Source organism: Mixophyes fleayi, chromosome 7 (assembly GCF_038048845.1).
Source record: "Mixophyes fleayi isolate aMixFle1 chromosome 7, aMixFle1.hap1, whole genome shotgun sequence".
Taxonomy (NCBI): Eukaryota; Metazoa; Chordata; class Amphibia; order Anura; family Limnodynastidae; genus Mixophyes; species Mixophyes fleayi.
The window spans coordinates 11,640,677-11,661,606 of NC_134408.1; the positions used below are offsets into that span (position 1 = coordinate 11,640,677).

Genomic DNA, 20,930 nt, shown 5'->3' on the forward strand with positions numbered 1-20,930 from the left:
TTACAGCTATACTAGTATCTGTGTGTGTCTACGGAAAGAAATTAAAAAATAAATTTTTTGCTAATGTGGTGTATTTTTTTTTTCATTATTAGTCTTTAAACTGGAGATTATAAGATGCAATTCATGTGTGTGTAACTCATTTGTAAAAACATAATTAGTGATATATGGTGATCATCCGCCTTTACAAAGCTTTGTAAAATAACTCTTGTTTCTGTATCAGGGTCAGTGTGAATTTCTCTGTAAGGTGTTGATTTACTAACTAGGTTTTCTGGTGCGTTGAAGTGCAGTTTGTAAACCAAGAAACCAATAAAGAAACATACCACAGGTGAATGATTAACAATTTTTATTTAATTACACAAGATATCACATAGCGAGACTGGTGGTTCGTCCAGTTATTTTAAACACATTCTTTACTTTCTTCACCTCTATTGTTTTTAAACATTTTGTTACAAATTGATCTGTATCAAATGGGAATTTATTTTAATAAAATTAAATAAAGGTATTGAGTTTTATAAAATTTAAGAAACCATTAACTATTCAGAGTGTCTCACTTAGAACATTCCTTTTTCTTTTGGATGTCAACATTCTGTCTCATACCGACACACTTCAATCACTGCCTAAATGTAAAACCTGTTGCTACAAATAATTATACACAAACAATAAATATAATAGCGGGCACCCTTGAGATTTGAAAAACCCTTAACCTAACTTTCTTGGGTAGAAATACACTTTTAAAATTAGTAATATTCCCAAAGTTGCCGTATCCAATACAAATGCTTCAAAATCTGTTTAGCCAAACCCGATATGCATAAATGCACCAGGATGTTGATGAAATCTCTGTGGCGAGGTAAGAAACCAAGATTAGCGCATAATAAATAAGTGACAGGCAGAGACCAGGGCGGTATAGGTCACACAGACATAAGAACGTTCTCATATTCTGCACTGTTCCAATATAGTTCAGGATGGTTATTAAAACAGGATCATTATGTCAAACAGGAATTAGATTGAGCGTTCTTTCATCATCTCTCTGTAGCGGCGCTGCTACGCCCACCAAAAAACGACATTGCTAAGTTAATAATGGACATCATTTTGTTTAAAGAAGCTTATTTGGTATGAACAAACATTAACAAAAAATAAAAACATAATTAGCAATATACCAAATATATTACAATTTTATTGATGGTTTTTATGTTTTACTTTTTACACCAACAAGATGAATGATCATTCTAGATAGTATGAACATTATTGTTTGTTACGCTTATATTCATCTACTTAATCTATGGCTGTTTTGATTGGCCACTTATAATATAAAGATGCAGATTTGTTACCCAAAGCCTCTGAGAAATCTGCCATATAACCAAGTGGAGAAACGCGTAAGTAATTAATTGTAAAGGGAACATCGATGCTGACAATCTGCAAGGCATCTATATGTGATTTAAAGAGCAGTGATTAATTCCAGGAGACCTGGGTTCCACTGGAATTCTAAAATCATTAAATATGCCTATCTGTGGAAGGTAATTTTAGTATTATCTAACAGTAAGACACACCATTGCTCCATGTGGAGTCCATAGACACCTGCGTGAATCAGGTGCTCTAAGTAATTGATAATGGTGGGAAGTTAGTGGTCTTTCCAATAGGCCACTCAGGTCTAGATCAATTGAATCTATATAAAGTACTTTAACAATGCAGTATTATTCGGGTCAGTTCACCTCCTCTAAGAGGGACTCTTCAAGTTCCGGATTCACTGTGTGGTGCTTGTCCCTAAGGACTTCATATGTTTGTTGTGTGTGTTATTGTAAAGGCTTTTTTTCTACATTAACCTAATGATTTATTAACAGGCCTGTTTTGATTGCAAATGTTCCCTAAAAACTGTGCATACAATCTGACCTTTACCCAACTAAACACAGCATATTGAGCTTAATGAGATAACAGTACTGACTTAGTGATTTCATTCATACAGTCCAATCAGAAGTTATACTATACTTAACTAGTTAATACAATTAAAACTTTATAACACATATCGATAAAGACCATACGTAAGTTTTGTGACTGCATTAACGTCTGTGCATTGGAATCGGTGACCCAGGCCACTAAGGTTAATTGGACATTTGGTGGACTGTGTAAATGCCTACCAGTTCATGTAAAACTCTCTTTAATGATGTAGAAAGCAATCCTTTATTTAGAGCAATGATACCATTAGACAGTCCTTTCCTGAGTGTCACAATTCACGGCAAGGAATAGGATCCCTGGGTCTGTCTGACTTGACGTTACTCTGACCCGAAGGCGCAGAATGTAATGAGGCAGGTTGTCTTCACCAGGAGCCTCCGCAAGGAGGTATGGACTTTGCAGCCCCTGCCCAAAAGGTCGCGGCTGTCCGGTAGAGTGTCAGACGAGACCTATATGTAAGAGATGAGCTTAACAGGGATTACAGCACTGAGGTGCCGAAAAGCAGCAGACAGAAGTTGAGGCAATGGAACACTGGAACAAAAGCTGATGTCTGTGAGATGAAATCCAGAAATGGGTAGCACTGAACAGCAGTGTGGAAATACTGGAACAAGTAGTAGATCTCTATGAGATGATGCCCCGAGATGAGATGCACAGAACAGCGGTGTAGAAGATACAGATATTACTGCACTTTGGAACATTAGTCGGGTAAATTGTAAAAACCAAAGAGGTGAGACTATATAACACTGAGATACCTCATTGCTATATAATATTCCCTAGGGACTCTTTATAGATCCATAAGACTTTTTCATACCACAGATTAGACCTTTGGTTTTCTCTCAAAATTCCAAATATCATTGCGATATTATGAACCAGGTGTCAGATGTACTATAATGGATCTGGTTTCTAATTGTCCATGGTGGAATAACATTAGTAGGTGCTGTTCAATTTTAAATAATACATTTATGCTATTTAGTTGTAAACTGGTTTCTGTGTATTGGATTTCTACATAACTGAATGTTCCAATTTGCACTGCCAAACAAACATCTTTTAAATACCCCCTTTTAGAGATCACTGTGTCTCCTTCTCTGTCTGGCTGCTGTTGGTGCATTAATTGTATCATCCATATTATTTATTATGTTTTTCCCCTAACCTACTTATCCAAACGCATATGAAATTGCTCCTATCTGATGCTTAGCTATTTTTTTTTTCTTATTTTTTTACTCTTATTATGTCTATGCCAAGCATGTTTAAATTCATGAACTGTATTAGCAATCCTCTGCTCATTTAGCTGTTAGACTGCGTGCACTCCTTTTTTAAAGGAACATGTCTTTCACCCACTGGTTGTACTACTGATATGGAGATGTAAGATTTGAATCGAATAAGACTCAAAAAGAGGAAAAGAAGTTTGTTATTACAGGTGCACTAACAACTCCTCGTTGAGTTTGTGATTTTGAATCAAAAAGAGTATTCCTAAATTAAATCTTAACTTTTATTATTATATGTAAAATTGGTGAAATATAAAAACAAGTGCAGGTGCTCAAACAAAAAGTGAAAATCAAAACTGCTGTCTGCACCACTTTTGACGTCTCCTATATAATACAGAGAGCTATTGCTTTGTAAACTTCAGTATTGTAAGCTCCTCCTACACCTGATTCAGAGCATCATATTGTATTAATATAGGTAGATAACACTGTAAGTCTTTGACCCCTTGTCTAGATGTTTTCAAACCTAAATCAAATGGCAGATTCGCGTATGAATCAGTCTATTAAATACCTTCTAAACACATGCATGAAGGGATATAATATCATTCCCTAAGGCTGTCTGTTATAATGGTATATATCTCCAAGGTTCGTAACAAGACTATAGGGGTTGATTTGTTGTCTACCTAACAGAAACTCCAGACTGGCTGTGGGTTTATTGGAGCAGTGCTGCGGAATTAGTAGCGCTATATAAATAGCTGATGATGATGATGATAGTCTAATGAGACCGGGTGCAGACAGCGAGAACCCCATTTTGGTAGCTGTCAGATCTCCATTAATTACTTTAGTGTTGTCTCTAGTTGAAAAAACTAATGTTTATTCTACTGTGATTGGTGTAAGTCAAGGAGCTGTAATTATCCTTCATACATCTTGAGATATCCATCATACATTTCCTGCTTGATTTGTTTGTTGCAAATCAACTTCTATTTACATGGCTTTATGTATTTCCATACCAGTGTTGCGATTTTTTACAAGTATTTCTGTCACTCTGAGGTTATACTTTAGGCGTTTTCTATTAATACCATCCATCGATCTGTATCTTATTGTCATTGCTTTTATTTTCATTTATGCTAATATGTGTCATTATTAATAAATACATTTTTATTGGAGTTACGGGTATATCAGTGATTATTATTAATTTGCTCTCAATGATAGTGTGGTTCTTAACTTTTCAAATTTAGTATTGATATAAATCTTTTTGTTTTAATTCCAGAATTGCCACTAGAGTTTGCTCTTTCCATTTTCCTTTATCTTCTACACATACAGACATGGCTGCACGTTTGGTGCAGAAAGCTGCCAATTTGTAGTACATGGCTGCAAGATTATTAGTGCTAGCTGGAAGAATATCAGATGACAGTGCCAATCCCTAAGGGGAGCCTGTTATAGCCAGAGATGAGCCTGCCAAGGGTCCTGATGCTAGAGAAACAGAGAGTCCAGTATGCTCGTGTGAAAGTCTACATTACCCTACACTGCTGGGGATTGTGTGCTGGATCTCCCCACACGCAGAGCTTACTATCTGTTCATACTGAAATTTCTTTACACTATCTGAAAATAGGGATTATAACCCCTATTATTGTTCTGCAAAATTTCTATTATGACCTGCATTCTTCATGATTGGAGTACATTTCTGGTCTATAATGTACATTTGCTAATTTATGTGAGTTCTATTTAATCAATTGCACCTGTATTCAGTTCTTTGAAACCCTATTCATTAGTACAAAGTACCGATATTTGTAGAGAATTCTAATGTAATGCGATACTGTTACATGTCCCCATCTACTTTCTCTAAGCTGAGTACTAACACCTAAAATTAATTACTGTGTTCTAGCCACACATAGTACTCATTATCTTCTTATTGCTGCAATTGCCTTTTGCAATGTCTTTATTCTTCCACTACATAATGCAACATTTTGTGAATTGTATTCAAATGTTATATTTTATCACATACTCTTTTGGGGCCTGATTCATTAAGGATCTTAAATTAAGAAGTTTATAATTTGAGTCTCCTGGACAAACCATGTCACAATGCAAGGGGTGCAAATCAGTTGTCTGTTTTGCACATAAGTTAAATACTGACTGTTTTTTCATGTAGCACAAATATCAACTTTAAATTTCAGTGTATAAATAAGCTATCAAGTATATGTGTGTTACATGAAAAAACAGTCAGTATTTAACTTATGTGCAAAACAGAAAACTCATTTGCACCCCATGCATTGTAACATGGTTTTGTCCAGGAGACTTAAAAAAGAAACTTCTTAATTTAAGATCCTTAATGAATCAGGCCCTTGATGTTTATATTCTATTGTATCATTCAACCTATAGTGCCCGATTTATTAAGGAAAGTAAGGCAAAAAAAGGAGTAAGTTTACTCCTGGACAAAACCATGGTACAATGCAAGGGGTGTAAATAAGTTTTATTATTTTGCACACAAGATAAATACTGGCTGTGTTTTCATGTAGCACACAAATACTTAATAGTTTTATTTTTACAGTGAAATGTAAATTTGATCTAGGACATGCCCTACTCCAACTATAAATCTGTCCCCACATTTTACATTTATCTCCCCCTCCAATGTAACATGGTTTTGCCAATATGCAAAGTTACTCCTTTTGTTTGCTTTAATTTCCTTAATGAATCAGACCCATAGGGGGGTATTCAATTGTTAGCGAGATCCCCGGAAAAACGAGCGCTCAAAATATATTAGCGTTAATACGGTAATATGCGCGTAAATACCATTAATACGGTAGTTTACTCGCTGAATTTCAAGCTGCGAGATGAAATTCAGCGAGTAATTACCGTATTAACGCTAATATTTTTAGAGCACTCGTTTTCCGGGGATCTCGCTAACAATTGAATACCCCCATAGTATTTTCCAACACTTGCCATAACAAACTTGGTTGTATCACTCTGCATCTTTTTCCATTATTGTCATCCAGAGAACAAATCATTTACTTATTAGGTGTTAAGTGCTAGGTCATAGGTAACTAAGCCTTTATCCTAATAAACGTGCCAAGTAGTTCATCCCCTTTACTTGCAAGTGGTCTTAAGGGAGTCAGGTAGGAATTTCTCAAGTCAACCCCTGGTGGACCCAACATGAACCAATAACCTGAAAACAGAAACTGACTCAGATGAAGGCACGGTGTTGAAAAGAAAATACGGAAAAGGTGAGACGAGTCTGTGAGGTTTATCAGCCCTCTCCAAGTACATTGAGACGCCTAGAGGTGCTGGGATTAAATTAAGTCTACAATAGCATCTTTGCAAATGGCCTCCCTCACCAATTGAGAGAAGCCCCATCTGCAGGCTATTCATACAGCTCTTCACAGTATCCTCAGACATGGACTGCAGTAATAATCTTTGCTCACTCTGCAGAGCACTCACAGTAAAGACTGTGTATATTTCTGCATTGCAACAGAGTGTTATATTCCTGCATTGGCACAGAGAGAGTTTCCACTTGTCTTCTTTTTATTATTGCAATATCCAGAGATATTGTATTGAGACTATCATTATATGTAGTGAACTGCTATAAACCCCATATTGTTTTTGCTACAACCTCATCTTATATTCCTGTGAATATCTAACAAATAGCCCCTTACAGGAGATATACAGACAGTAGTATTTGCATCAGGCCTACATGTGGGTATATGTTATAGGATACTGTGTGCTCCTAGATTATAATGATACAATGCCTTTGATCGTATTAATAACGTATCTTATTAATTATTGGCATATAATACAATGTGACTTTTTCAGTAATTTAGCCACATCAAATAAAATGTTCCTGTGACTTCTTAGATGTACTTGGGAGTCATTGTTTTACACAATCTCTTTTAAACATTTCCCTTGTAGCACGTTAACAGGGAATTCTCCATTATGACACTAATGCGTCCTAAATAGATACCTGTAAGAGCAATTTATGTGATTCCTTTATTTGACTAGCTTCTGTACCACCCACGTATTACACATCTATTGACCTTCACGCCTAATAGCCCACCATTATCATCATCATCACCATTTATTTTTATAGCGCCACTAATTCCGCAGCGCTGTACAAAGAACTCACTCACATCAGTCCCTGCCCCATTGGGGCTTACAGTCTAAATTCCCTAACACACACACACAGAGACTAGGGTCAATTTAATAGCAGCCAATTAACCTACTAGTATGTTTTTGGAGTGTGGGAGGAAACCAGAGCACTCGGAGGAAACCCACGCAAACACGGGGAGAACATACAAACTCCACACAGATAAGGTCATGGTCGGGAATTGCACTCATGACTCCAGTGCTGTGAGGCAGAAGTGCTAACCACTGAGTCACCATGCTGCCCAATTATGTGTTAATCCTAAATAAATACCAATCTATCTATCATCCACTTCCCTATACTGCACTATCAATATAAACAAACCATTAATTCATCCTTTCTCTCCGTTATCTAAACATATAAACAGATGGAAGGTATAAATCTTTTACTTTACAAGGATAACTTCAAGATCATGTACACAGTACATTAAATTGCTTACATACAATACAGATAATACATTATAGTTTTAACAGACATAGGGGCACATTTATCATTAATCGGCAAAAGTGAGAAATAGTTATCAATCCTTATCGCAAGGACAAGGATTGAACTATTTTTCAAATTTATTAAAAAGGGAACACAGAAACAGCAGTTCCGAAAAACTGCTGTTTCTGTGATAGAAAAAATCACACTTACCCCCGTCTTCGGATGCGCTGTCTCGGGATCTCCTCTTCCTTCCTCTTCTTCCTTTAATTGCGCATGTGCAGTGCACAAAGTCCCCACTCTGTCTCTGCAAATATCGTTGCAGAGAGAGCGCGCTGAGTTACAGGGAGGGATCATGTGATCTCTCCACACATGCGCTGTCCAGCTCTGCTCTTCGGAGCAGAGCTGACAGCAGTGGATTTCTTCAATTCGGATGATGTACGCCAGCTTCAGCTGGTACATTATCAAGACAAGTTCCCGAAAAAAATTTTTTTTCGGGAATTCTTAGATTGCGGCCAGAGCAGTCACCATTCTGTTGAATGGTGACTGCTCGCAAAAACGATCAGGAGTGCAAAGCAGCAGATATCCATGATATCTGCTGCGATGCACCTTTAATAAATTTGCGGAGGGCACATCGGGACTTTATTTCCACGGTAAGTGCACAATAGTGCACTACCGTGATTTGTTAAATATGCCCCATAATGTTATTATATATTTTACTAAGCCACTTCAGAAGTGAGTTTCCAGTTCAAATCTTATAATGTGCTAAATTAACTGTCTTTTTCTGTAATCCTCGTGGTGTATTTAATTTCCATGGATTCATTTGTGTGTATGTGTGTATGTATATATATATATATATATATATATATATATATATATGTATATATATATATATATATATATATATATGTATATATATATATATATATGTATATGTATATATATATATATATATATATATATATATATATATGTGTATATATATATATATATATATATATATATATATATATATATATATATATATATGTGTATATATATATATATATATATATATATATATATATGTATGTACTGTATGTCTGGGTGTATGTATGCAGAAAAGTAGAAGGAATTTAGATAAGTGTATTATCAGTCCTTGCTCTTTCTCTATGTGTGTGTATGTATATGTATTGAGAGGGGGGAGTGAGAGAGAGAGAGAGTCAGGGAGAGAAAGAGCGCAAGCGGCATTGCAGCGTAGGGATAATCAGGTATCCATTGTAGGGATTTGCATTTATATTGTAGGGTTAGCAGTAGATGGCAGGATTATTGCAGAAAGTACAGTAAAAACAGTACATATAAAATGCAGGAAGACTATATTATAATGCATGCAGAATATATAAGTACATAAAATACAGACAGGATCATCATCATCATCAGTTATTTATAAAGCACCACTAATTCCGCAGAGCTGTACAGAGAACTACACACACACACACAATTGTGATAGCAGCCAATTAACCTACCAGTATGTTTTTGGAGTGTGGGAGGAAACCGGAGCACCCGGAGGAAACCCACGCAAACACGGGGAGAACATACAAACTCCACACAGATAAGGCCATGGACGGGAATATGCAGAATATGGAAGTATATAAAATGCAGGCAGATTACACAAAATACAGGTAGATTATAGGTAATATAAAGATGATATTGCAGGATAACAGTTAAAGCGATATAGATATAAATGCAGAGTTAAAGGGAAAAGATACCTTGCAGTAGAATATTGCAGTGTGTCTAGAAAAGTGTGCTCTACGTGTGCTGAATATTCCAGGTAAGTGTAGTGCAGAGATAAAAAGAGACTAATTAGAAGCTGGGTCAGGGTTTATATAACCCTTGACCCAACATGCACTAGTTCAGGTGGGGGGCAGTGACATTCACCACCCCCCACACACTGCCTGAAGTGTTGATTCACTTCTGACTGTGCTTATATGTACTTCCTGTTCTTTGTATGAGCAGACATCCTGTCAGTTCATATGTTACTCTCTGTATCCTTCTTTGATATAGGCTGACTTCCGACCAGCTCATATCTTGATCTGAGGCATGCGCACTTTGTCAGTTGCCCTGCGCATCGCCGCTGAAGGCGCTCCGTAGATGGAGCACCTTCACAATATACTTACGACTATTGTTAGCGTAGAGATATGGCTTGATAGCAGGGCCGGACTGGGACTAAAAATCAGCCCTGGCATTCAAAGCACACAGGCCCACGTGTTGTGGGCTCCATGCACTATATTGTTGCACACTGATGCTGGCGCAGTACAACATGATGTACTATGAGTGTGTGTGTGTGTGTGGAGGGGGTATTTATTTCTCCTAATGACCCTCAACATTACATTATTAGCACCCCAATTACATCAATAAACACCATGACAATACATTATTAGTACCCAAATTACAGCAATAACACACACTCATACTACATCAATCACCCCCACATTACAGCAACCGGCATCACCCCACACATTACAGCATCCAGCATCACCCCCCACATTACAGCGTCCAGCATCACCCCCCACATTACAGTGTCCAGCATCACCCCCCACATTACAGCAACCGGCATCACCCCCCACATTACAGCGTCCAGCATGACCCCCACATTACAGCAACCGGCATCACCCCCCACATTACAGCAACCGGCATCACCCCCCACATTACAGCAACCGGCATCACACCCCACATTACAGCGTCCAGCATCATCCCCCCATATTACAGCATCCAGCATAACCCCCCACATTACAGCGTCCAGCATGACCCCCCACATTACAGCGTCCGGCATCACACCCCACATTACAGCGTCCAGCATCATCCCCCCATATTACAGCATCCAGCATAACCCCCCACATTACAGCGTACAGCATCACCCCCCACATTACAGCATCCGGCATCACCCCCCACATTACAGCATCCAGCATCACCCCCACATTACAGCGTCCAGCATCACCCCCCACATTACAGCATCCAGCATCACCCCCCACATTACAGCATCCGGCATCACCCCCCACATTACAGCATTCAGCATCACCCCCCACATTACAGCGTCCAGCATCACCCCCCACATTACAGCATCCGGCATCACCCCCCACATTACAGCATCCGGCATCACCCCCCACATTACAGCGTCCAGCATCACCCCCCACATTACAGCGTCCAGCATGACCCCCCACATTACAGCAACCGGCATCACCCCCCACATTACAGCGTCCAGCGTCACCCCCCACATTATAGCAATACCCTCTCCTACTTATTAGCAATACTAAGCACCAAACACACTACAACATTGCCACCAGCACGCCACCCCATACTACAGCAATACCACCAATTATACAGACGCCACTGTAGGAAACAATGTTTTGCTTTTTTCAAATCTCCCACAAAATAACAACTACAAACAGAGTACTTACACACACATATAGGTAACAGGTACCCTTTTCCCTCAATTAAATAGTAATGGCAGAATTTTCATGAATCATTCCACATGAAATAAAACTAACATATATCTAAAAAAAACATAACTATTGAATGATCAGTTGAACCCACACGACCGCATTAAAAATATTTCCATCTACAGCAAAATGTCAGAGAAAAATATTTTTGTTTTACTACAGTAATTGGATATGCATCTTTTCTATTCATTTTAAATAACACAGTATATAAATTAAGGGGGATAGAGGAGGTGGGTGAGAGATAATTGGATGTGATCCATCAGTTTGATTAGATAGGAAACATTTAGATTATTTACCTGGAGGCGTCTACCCCCTTGACTCACAGGCAGGGCTGACAAGAGGAATTTTGGGCCCCGATACAGCAACTTCTTTGGGCTCCCGTCATATTCAACAAGGAAAGACTTGCCTTTGGCAGAAGTTCATATGATGCCACACCGTAGTGTGCCCAGTTCATATTATGCCACATCGTAGTGCCCCAAGGTCATATTATGCCACATAGTATTACCCTCAATTCATATTTGGTCATGCAGAAGTGCCCACAAATCATATTATGGCATAGTAGTGCCCCCAAATCATTAGTAAAGCTCAGGTAAAAACTCATTCACAAATAAAAATTGGTACAGCATATCAGATACTGAGTGTGAGTCCCAAGAGCAGCTTAATACATCATTTACAATGCAAACAAAAATAGATATATTGACACAATTACAGATAAAATTTATGACAAGCAATGTTTTTTCCTCTTAATTAAAAATCTCTGTACAGGTAAATATGCAAAAAACATTACAGCGCAATAATGAGCAATACATAGTGTTAAACATTATTGGATACGCTGTAGTGTCCCCAGTTCAAGAAAGGATGGTTAAAAACATATTGCACACGAGAAAATATATGAACTTACCTGATTATGGCATCCTGTGTTCTGTTCTCCTAGTGGGTGCGCTGGGCGAGGAGGGATCAGCAGCTGTCAGCTCACATAGGCAGTCGGGAGCAGGAATAGAGGGCAGTGGTCGAAGCAGAAATTTAGGAGTTGGGGTATAGAAAATATAAGTGAATGGAGTATGAAGGCTTGATTTTTGATTTTTTTTTAACACTTGTTCCCTCTGTGCATTTCCATTCTTCATTACTACTTGTGTTTTATGATGGCTGCATCCCTGACATTCCCATTCTTAAGATGTCTCTCCCTTTACACTTTCTTTTACCTATGCCCCTGCACCATCTTCTCCTTTGTCCCTCTCACTTAACCCCCTGCACCACCTTCTCCGCTGGCTCTCACACATCTTCCTGTACCACCTACTCCCCTGGCTCTCTCACACTTCTTCCTGCACCTTCTGCCCCCCGGCTCTCTCACTCCTCTTCCTGCACCGCCTACCACCCTGGCTCTCTCACCCCCTCTCCCAGCGCCCCCTTCCCCCTGGCTCTCACCCCCTCTCCCAGCACCCCCTGGCTCTCTCACCCCTTCTCCTAGCACCCCCTGGCTCTCTCACCCCTCTCCCAGAACCCCCTTCCCCTTTGGCTCTCTCACCCCCTCTCCCAGCACCCCCTTCGGCTCTCTCACCCCCTTTCCCAGCACCCCCTGGCTCTCACCCCCTTTCCCAGCACCCCCTTCCGCTCTCTCACCCCCTCTCCCAGCACCCCCTTCAGCTCTCTCACCCCCTTTCCCAGCACCCCCTTTGGCTCTCTCACCTCCTTTCCCAGCACACCCTTTGGCTCTCTCACCCCCTCTCCCAGCACCATCTTCGGCTCTCTCATCCCCTCTCCCAGCACCCCCTGGCTCTCACCCCCTTTCTCAGCACCCCCTTCCGCTCTCTCACCCCCTTTTCCAGCACCCCCGTCGGCTCTCTCACCTCCTTTCCCAGCACCCTCTTCGGCTCTCTCACCCCCTCTCCCAGCACCCCCTGGCTCTCATCCCCTTTCCCAGCACCCCCTTCGGCTCTCTCACCCCCTCTCCCAGCACCCCCTGGCTCTCACCCCCTTTCCCAGCACCCCCTTCGGCTCTCTCACCCCCTCTCCCAGCACCATCTTCGGCTCTCTCACCCCCTCTCCCAGCACCCCCTGGCTCTCACCCCCTCTCCCAGCAGCCCCTTCCGCTCTCTCACCCCCTTTCCCAGCACCCCCTTCGGCTCTCTCACCCCCTCTCCCAGCACCCCCTGGCTCTCACCTCCTTTCCCAGCACCCCCTTCGGCTCTTTCACCCCCTCTCCCAGCACCCCCTGGCTCTCATCCCCTTTCCCAGCACCCCCTTTGGCTCTCTCACCCCCTCTCCAAGCACCCCCTTCGGCTCTCTCACCCCCTCTCCCAGCACCCCCTGGCTCTCACCCCCTCTCCCAGCACCCCCTGGCTCTCACCCCCTCTCCCAGCACCCCCTGGCACTCACCCCCTTTCCCAGCACCCCCTTCCGCTCTCTCACCCCCTCTCCCAGCACCCCCTGGCTCTCATCCCCTTTCCCAGCACCCCCTTTGGCTCTCTCACCCCCTCTCCCAGCACCCCCTTCGGCTCTCTCACCCCCTCTCCCAGCACCCCCTGGCTCTCACCCCCTCTCCCAGCACCCCCTGGCTCTCATCCCCTTTCCCAGCACCCCCTTACGTTCTCTCCCAGCCTCTCCCAGCACCCCCTTCGGCTCTCTCACCCCCTCTCCCAGCACCCCCTGGCTCTCATCCCCTTTCCCAGCACCCCCTTCGGCTCTCTCACCCCCTCTCCCAGCACCTCCTGGCTCTCACCCCCTCTTCCAACACCCCCTGGCTCTCACCCCCTTTCCCAGCACCCCCTGGCTCTCACCCCAGCAACCCCCCCCCGAAAATCGTGGCACCCCCGCGACCCCCCCCCCCCCCGCGAAAATCGCGGGCACCTCCGCGACCCCCCCGAAAATCGCGGGCACCCCCCGAAAATTGCAGCACCCCCGCGACCCCCCCGAAAATCGCAGCACCCCCCCCCCCCTCTTCAGTAAAAAAAAAAAGCAAATAAAAAAAAAAAACAGGAAACTCACCAGTGTAACTGGCTGCACAGCATCACGGGGGAGGGAGCTGGGGAGCGCGCAGCAGAGGTGGCTGGTTCAGACAGGGGGAGTCGGGCCTGCTTGATAGCATTAGTTATGAATGCAAAAGTTTCATTACCCTATTTGTGCACAATATAATAATGTAATGATGTGTCAATCACACAGCAGAGAATAGTGTTTTGACAGTTTTATTAATAAATGTAAAAGTCAATTTTTTATGTAAGATACAATTAAATATGAATAAATCAGAAGCACCTGCACAGAGCTGCTGGTGTCATCGTCATAATCACATATATTTACATCAGGCATCCAGTATCTGCAAAAGATACTCCTTCTAAGAGGTGTATCTCGGGATACGTCCAAGTCTATTTGTGCTGTATCTCTACTTAAGTAAACACGCCCATGCTGAATTCAACTTAAGGTTGCTCGTCCCTGTTCTGCCTCTCCAAGGGCGTACAAGTCTAAGATACACACAAAATCTAGATATACCAGTTCCCATGGTCAATGAGAGGGGGCGAGGCCACTTTTTGTGCTTTGTCACCTCTCCTGTGTGCAAGGAGGAGGGGAGGGGTGACAGCTACATTGACTGTTTCCTCACAAAACTTATTTTTTTTCTTTGCACAGGAACTTTTATTTACTTTTTCCTGCACCCTTCACCTGCTTTCGGCAAATGTGATTTTTTTTGCACTTAGTTTGTCCATTAACTGCTTAAATAAACCGGTAATCTGTGCAGGTTATCAAAAGTGAAAGTCCTGTTTATATTCTGTACAGAAGATTCATTGAATAAGATTCTTCATGTGCAAGAAAATGACGGTCACACGATTTCTGCTTCTTTTCTGCCTACAACCAGGTAATTTTCCTGAATATTCTGCTGTATATTTGCTGAGTGGATACAATGTGAAATGGACGTAACACTGGTGCAGGTTCTATGACTCACCACCCATGTAATATTAATAACGGCGGGTACATAGATAGGTATTATGGTCTGCAGCTTGTAGCCGACTTTATCATAGTATTTCATGCCAATTGTTTTACAGAAGACACAGTTAGAAATAGATATGAAAAGAAACAATAATCCAGGAAATTAAAGGGTTTTAGTTCCCAGATTGATAACAGGATTTAATGTAACACATAAGAACAGGTGTTTTTCAATGCATCCAGAAGATAGTTAGGGAAGTCCATCAATGCTTTGTCAGCCAGAGGACTGTGATGGTGGTTGCTGGAGAGCTCCAAGTTGACTGCTTCTGTCAAAGATGACTAAAAAGAAACCAGCTTCCAGGATACATTTTGTCCAGTCCTGATCTAGATGGTTCCTTTGAAGAAATCACGAGTACGTGATGAAAGGTGTCAGAAAGAAACGTTTTTTATTATGAGCTATTCCCTTGTTTAATTCATCCTTACCTTTGTTACGCAAGATCCATAAGTTTCCAACCATCATCAGATTTTGGGGAGAGAGAGAGATTTGGGGCAGCATGGTGGCTCAGTGGTTATCACTTCTGCCTTACAGCACTGGGGTCATGAGTTCAATTTACAACTGTGGCCTTATCTGTTTGGAGTTTATATGTTCTCCCCGTGTTTGCGTGGGTTTCCTCCGGGTGCTCCGCTTTCCTCCCACACTCCAAAAAAAACATACTGGTAGGTTAATTGGCTGCTATCAAATTGACCCTAGTCTGTCTGTGTGTGTGTGTGTGAGTGTGTGTCTATATTAGGGAATTTAGACTGTAAGCTCCAATGGGGCAGGGACTGATGTGAGTGAGTTCTCTGTACAGCGCTGCGGAATTAGTGGCGCTATATAAATAAATGGTGATGATAATAGGATCTCATTATGAACAGCACACTCTGAATCAAAGGAGCAGAGTGATACAAGTGTTTGGCAAAACAGAAAAGCAAGAACACAGAGTTGAACTAAGGGCTGAAAGCTGTTTGCATCCAGGCACACTGTAATATTATGTGTGTGCTGACAGCTCAGATTTTCTCCGTATTCACCTGGAGAGTTTGCCCATGTGTTTTTTCACTTAACTATTCAGTTCCTTTCAGGATCAATTAGAATCAATTCCGTTTGCTCTGGAGAGATAATGCACAAGTGAGATCGGTATATAGTCCGTATGTGATTCTTTTGCCAATCTGAACATAAGGACACACTGATAATCTGTCATTTGTTGAATTTGACTATACAGTTCATGTTATCACTCTCTCCAATAGAGAAATATCGTGAGGACTCACTTCGTTTTAAAAGTAATAATACTTGATAATAGCGGTATATTACCTCATTGGAGTGTTTCATTTGTATTTAGGATGCATTACGGGGGATTCTAAGATATGATAGGGCATTTATGTGTATAATTTTACTGATGTCCAATTTATTTTAACCCTTTTTAAATGAATATCTATATCAGTGCACTGGTCAGAACCTATTTCTATATAGGGACTAGTGAATATATTTTTGTTTTTTCTGTGATGTTTTTTATGTAATTGGTAATAAATAAGTGTTGTTTTTACATATTTCCACGGATTCAATATTATTCAATACACCAATATGTATTATGTATAGACCAAGAATACACCTTGGGATAGTAGCGGCCCAACATTAAGCGCTGTGATTTTTTTGTCTATTTTTCACCTGATCTATACGGTGTTATTGCTGGTATTAGTCTCACTACTGGCCTGTTGCGCTGTATCATTAATTCTGTACTACCCCACTGGGTGAATGACTGTTTACTTACTAAACCTTCCGTTGGATACCCCTGCGGTTAAACCCATGGAGGGTGTGTACAATGAATATCTCTTCTATGCTTAAATTATTTTATGGTCATCATTTCACCAGCACTGGTCATTGATCATCCATATCACATAATCTCTACAAACTGGATTTTCTGACTGTTTAAGGCTCAACTTCAGATCTTACATTTATACATTTATTTGATCTTATGTGGACCATTTCACTTGTTGGTAACAATGCTTTAGATCTCTTCATATGTCTATGGAAGTTCAGCTCATCTAGCTGTTTATGTGGTTTTTTAATTTATTTGATTTGTTATATTTTGGAATTCTATGTTCTCTATATAAATTATTTAAATATAATAAATGCCGATTTGCGTACTTCTGCGCAATTCTATGTTTTTTTTTATAATGTTGATATGGAAGACTAACACTTCCTCCTTTCTGAGTTGCTGCATTTGATGCCTTGTGGTTATTGTTATTATTTTTTAGATTTGTGTGTCTTACATTAGCGCCAGAGACTGAGTTTGGTTGATCATTAACTCTGTGTAATATTTTGTCCTTATTTTTCATTGAAAATGTTGGGAGATATGGTGATATTTTCACTCTGCATGAGTATGGTGGAGGGGTATAACGTATGCATATAGTGTGTTTAATATGTATTTATATTATAATGTATAATCATATGTGATTACTCTCCTGGAACATCCGGGATACTCCTGAATATTGAGGAGGGCTCCCAAACTGTCTGGAGATCAGGGAACCATACCAGATTCCACAACCCCGCTGCCATGAATTACGGCATTATGATGTGAATCTCATCACCACGTGGATCCCTCCATACTTGCCACTTGGATCTGCCCTATGTGTTCTCTTAGAATGGAGATCAAGAAAGTAGACAATAACGTGTATAATGCATAGCTCCCAGAATTCAACTTTTCTGAGTCCTCTGAAAGGGAAGGCGATCATGTAATGTTGGAAGCTTTGCCACATCACAATAGTTCACAGCGCACTACAGTAAACACCAGTAGTGAAGTGTGGAACAACCTGGTGTAATTGTGCAAATAGACATCTTTGCTCCGTTTGATTATTTTTAGATGTTTATTAGTGACCAGCCTTTTGGATTATATTTCACAGCTGATAAACCTTTATGTCCAGCAATGTTTAGCAGAAAACCTGTCTCGTTGTTATGTAAAACCTCCATTATTGGAAACCCACTACTGTGCCAGTGATTAAAAATTGTTGGGGGCTTTTACTATACTGTCTGCATTTAAGAGGATAAGGACAGTCTATTGGGGCCCCTGGGTGCCCTTCTTATATGGGCTCCATTGGAAAAGTAGTATGGGATTTAATTTCCCCACTGCTAAGACAGGGGTATAATTTCTTTGTAGAAATCTATGGGGGGTATTCAATTACGATTTGCGGCCGCGATTACACACGGCTACACTTGTAAAGTGCCATTACGGTACCACAACATCGCGGATTTTTGTGCGCACAGAAATCCACAATGTTGCGGTACCGGGACCCGTGCGGCTGCACGTAATCCCGGCCGCGAATCCTAATTTAATATGCCCCTATTATTCCAGCATTCTACTATGTAAGCACTTGTATAAAGAGGGTACTGTGGGCTGTGGCTGAAGAGAGTAAAGCGAAGGTATCACCAGGTCTCTGCAGCACAGATCTGCGGCCCTCACAACATAAAGATAAAACAATGTTTACGACAGGGCAGAGTCCAGCTTTCATGGACAGGTACAGGGACAAGAGTACAGATAGATAAATCTGTGTATAGTAACGTATAGTAACATTGTAATTGCACAGGTTATGAGACAAGGTTGTGCTGAAATATATTTTTATAAATCCCCTTAATGCCCTCCAATAAACACCCTTATATGCCTGACTTTAAAAATTATACATAACAGGCAGATAATTATATATAACAGGCAGATACAGTGTAAATGCATTAAGTCTTCAACATCCAGCTCTGCCACCAGTGCTTGGGTTTCTCTGGATCTGCATAAACAAGATATTTCCTTTAAGCTGTACTACCACCTAGTAGAATTTGGTAATACAAGGGCTCCCCCCACCCTTCAACTGAATCCCCATGGGTTCTGCTACATGCAGCTGTTTTGTTGCCCTCCTGCTATCCCCTTTCCCCCTTCAGCCAGTTGTTGGCTGTGACTGGAGGACTGATTCCCTGCACTACACTTTTTAGTAGATAGCAGTACAACAAGAAGAAATAATTGAATATATTGTGAGTTGGCAACATTTGTTTTAAAGAAAAGGGACTATTATTAAGTATTTAATCAAAACTAGTTTTTTCCCATCACAAACCATTCAACCATGCTACACTGTACAAACATTTTAGAATAAAAGTGATGGTTAATTTTGGATGCTCTGTTGACCAGATGGACTGTTTTTTTCATGTTTGTTATTTGGGGCTGTAATAAGAATAACATATTCAGCATTTTCTCTCTGGACCCTACAACATGTATGTTTAGCAGGTAATGCACATGCGTGTGGGATCCCATGTTGTATGAGGAAAATGTGCTGCTTAGTTGCTTAATTCATGCACTTGGGGGATATTGTTATTTTCATTTTTTTATGCCTAATTTTAATAAATGCCAGCAAGAAAAAAATATTCAGAATTCTCACTGTGCCCCTAGTTAAGTACCTTAGAGGGTCTAGATCTACATACGGTGTCATTTTCAAGCTTTCCTTATACTTTGGCATTTCCCCATAAAGCAACAAAATTTGTTGTTGAACAATTTCCTCTAAAAGACAAAATGGGCTCCATCATGGCTCTGCCATGTGTCCAGCCAGCAGGTAAAGTACACGCGTGTGGCATTTATGTACACTACAGAAGTCGCAGAACATATTTTTTTCCAACTTCCCCATGTAGTGTGTAATAATGTAATGTTAAATTGAAGTATTATTGGAAAAATTGCATTTTTTTATGGTGCCAAATTCAATGGAATAACCACCAAAATAAAAACTCATGGGTTAAAAATCTGCATATACCATATTTTAGATTTCGACAGGAAATAATTTCAGGGCTCGTATTTTATTATTCTGGCACAGCAGAGTCTCTATGGTGTTGTATGGTGTCAGAAAATCAGTTATACAAAAATGTCTCACTAAATAACAAAATGCGCTTCATCATTTCTGTGCCACAGCAAGTGTCTACAAAGTGACTAAAGTACACACATCTGTCATAATGAAAAGGAACACATCAAATGCAGTGATATTGAAAACATATATCTATTTGAATTTTTTTTAAATGACAAGGCCGTACTAGTAACTTGACATTTCTGGCATTGTCACAAGGACTGGTGTGCTTGAGTCTATTAATAGATTGCCCTTCGCTACCTCCCAGCACTGCCTTTAGTAAAATACTGTAGTCTTGAGTCAGTCACTACACCCTCTGCACTAATGCACTTTACGGTGCTGGTGGCAAGAAATACAAAATGATTAGCCGACTAGTAAATGAGGAGATAGGCTGAATAGATAATTGTGGGCTAGTGGGACCTTTTACAGCAATTTTTGATCATGGTGTTCAATTGTGTTTTACTGATCATCATTTTCTACTAGATTGCTATTTATACTGCACAGTATGTAGAATATAAATCGGGCTTTATAGTGCGCATATCTTGAAATTACATAGTAATAACTGCAAAAAGTGGCACTCATTGTGGTCTGGAAGTACAGTGTAAACACATCCTAAATCATCTGATACTTTAATGTTTGTTCGTCCTTCTACACTGTGTCTTTGTTTACAACAGTGAAGTGATTTGATGTTGGGTGATTTGGAGGCAACCAATATCCTCATCAGCTTCCTTGTCATCTCTTCTCTGGACTACTGTAATATTAAGCCAACCTATTCTGTCATATGTCTTCTTACATCCATAGACCAGAACAGGAGAGGTAGCCATGAACATGTGTATATTTTCAAAAGAGTGATGAGAATGTCTTCCCATGTTCAGAGTTTTATTCTGGAGAATATCTAGGAAATCATAGTGAAGCAAGATGAAAGGC

At 40.6% G+C, this 20,930-nt stretch overlaps 2 protein-coding genes across 2 annotated transcripts in view; both read left to right on the top strand.

Moving 5' to 3' along the window:
• Nucleotides 1-20,930, top strand: part of LOC142098455 (uncharacterized) — a 584,882-nt gene that overhangs the window by 173,995 nt on the left and 389,957 nt on the right. The gene's annotated exons all lie outside the window — the stretch shown is intronic.
• LOC142098005 (uncharacterized) overlaps nt 14,944-20,930 on the top strand; it is a 252,476-nt gene continuing 246,489 nt past the window's right edge. The window contains exon 1 of the mRNA XM_075180399.1: nt 14,944-15,030. Within this exon, the coding sequence (XP_075036500.1) occupies nt 14,976-15,030 (55 nt within the window). The 5' untranslated portion in view covers nt 14,944-14,975. The remainder of the gene's footprint in view (nt 15,031-20,930) is intronic.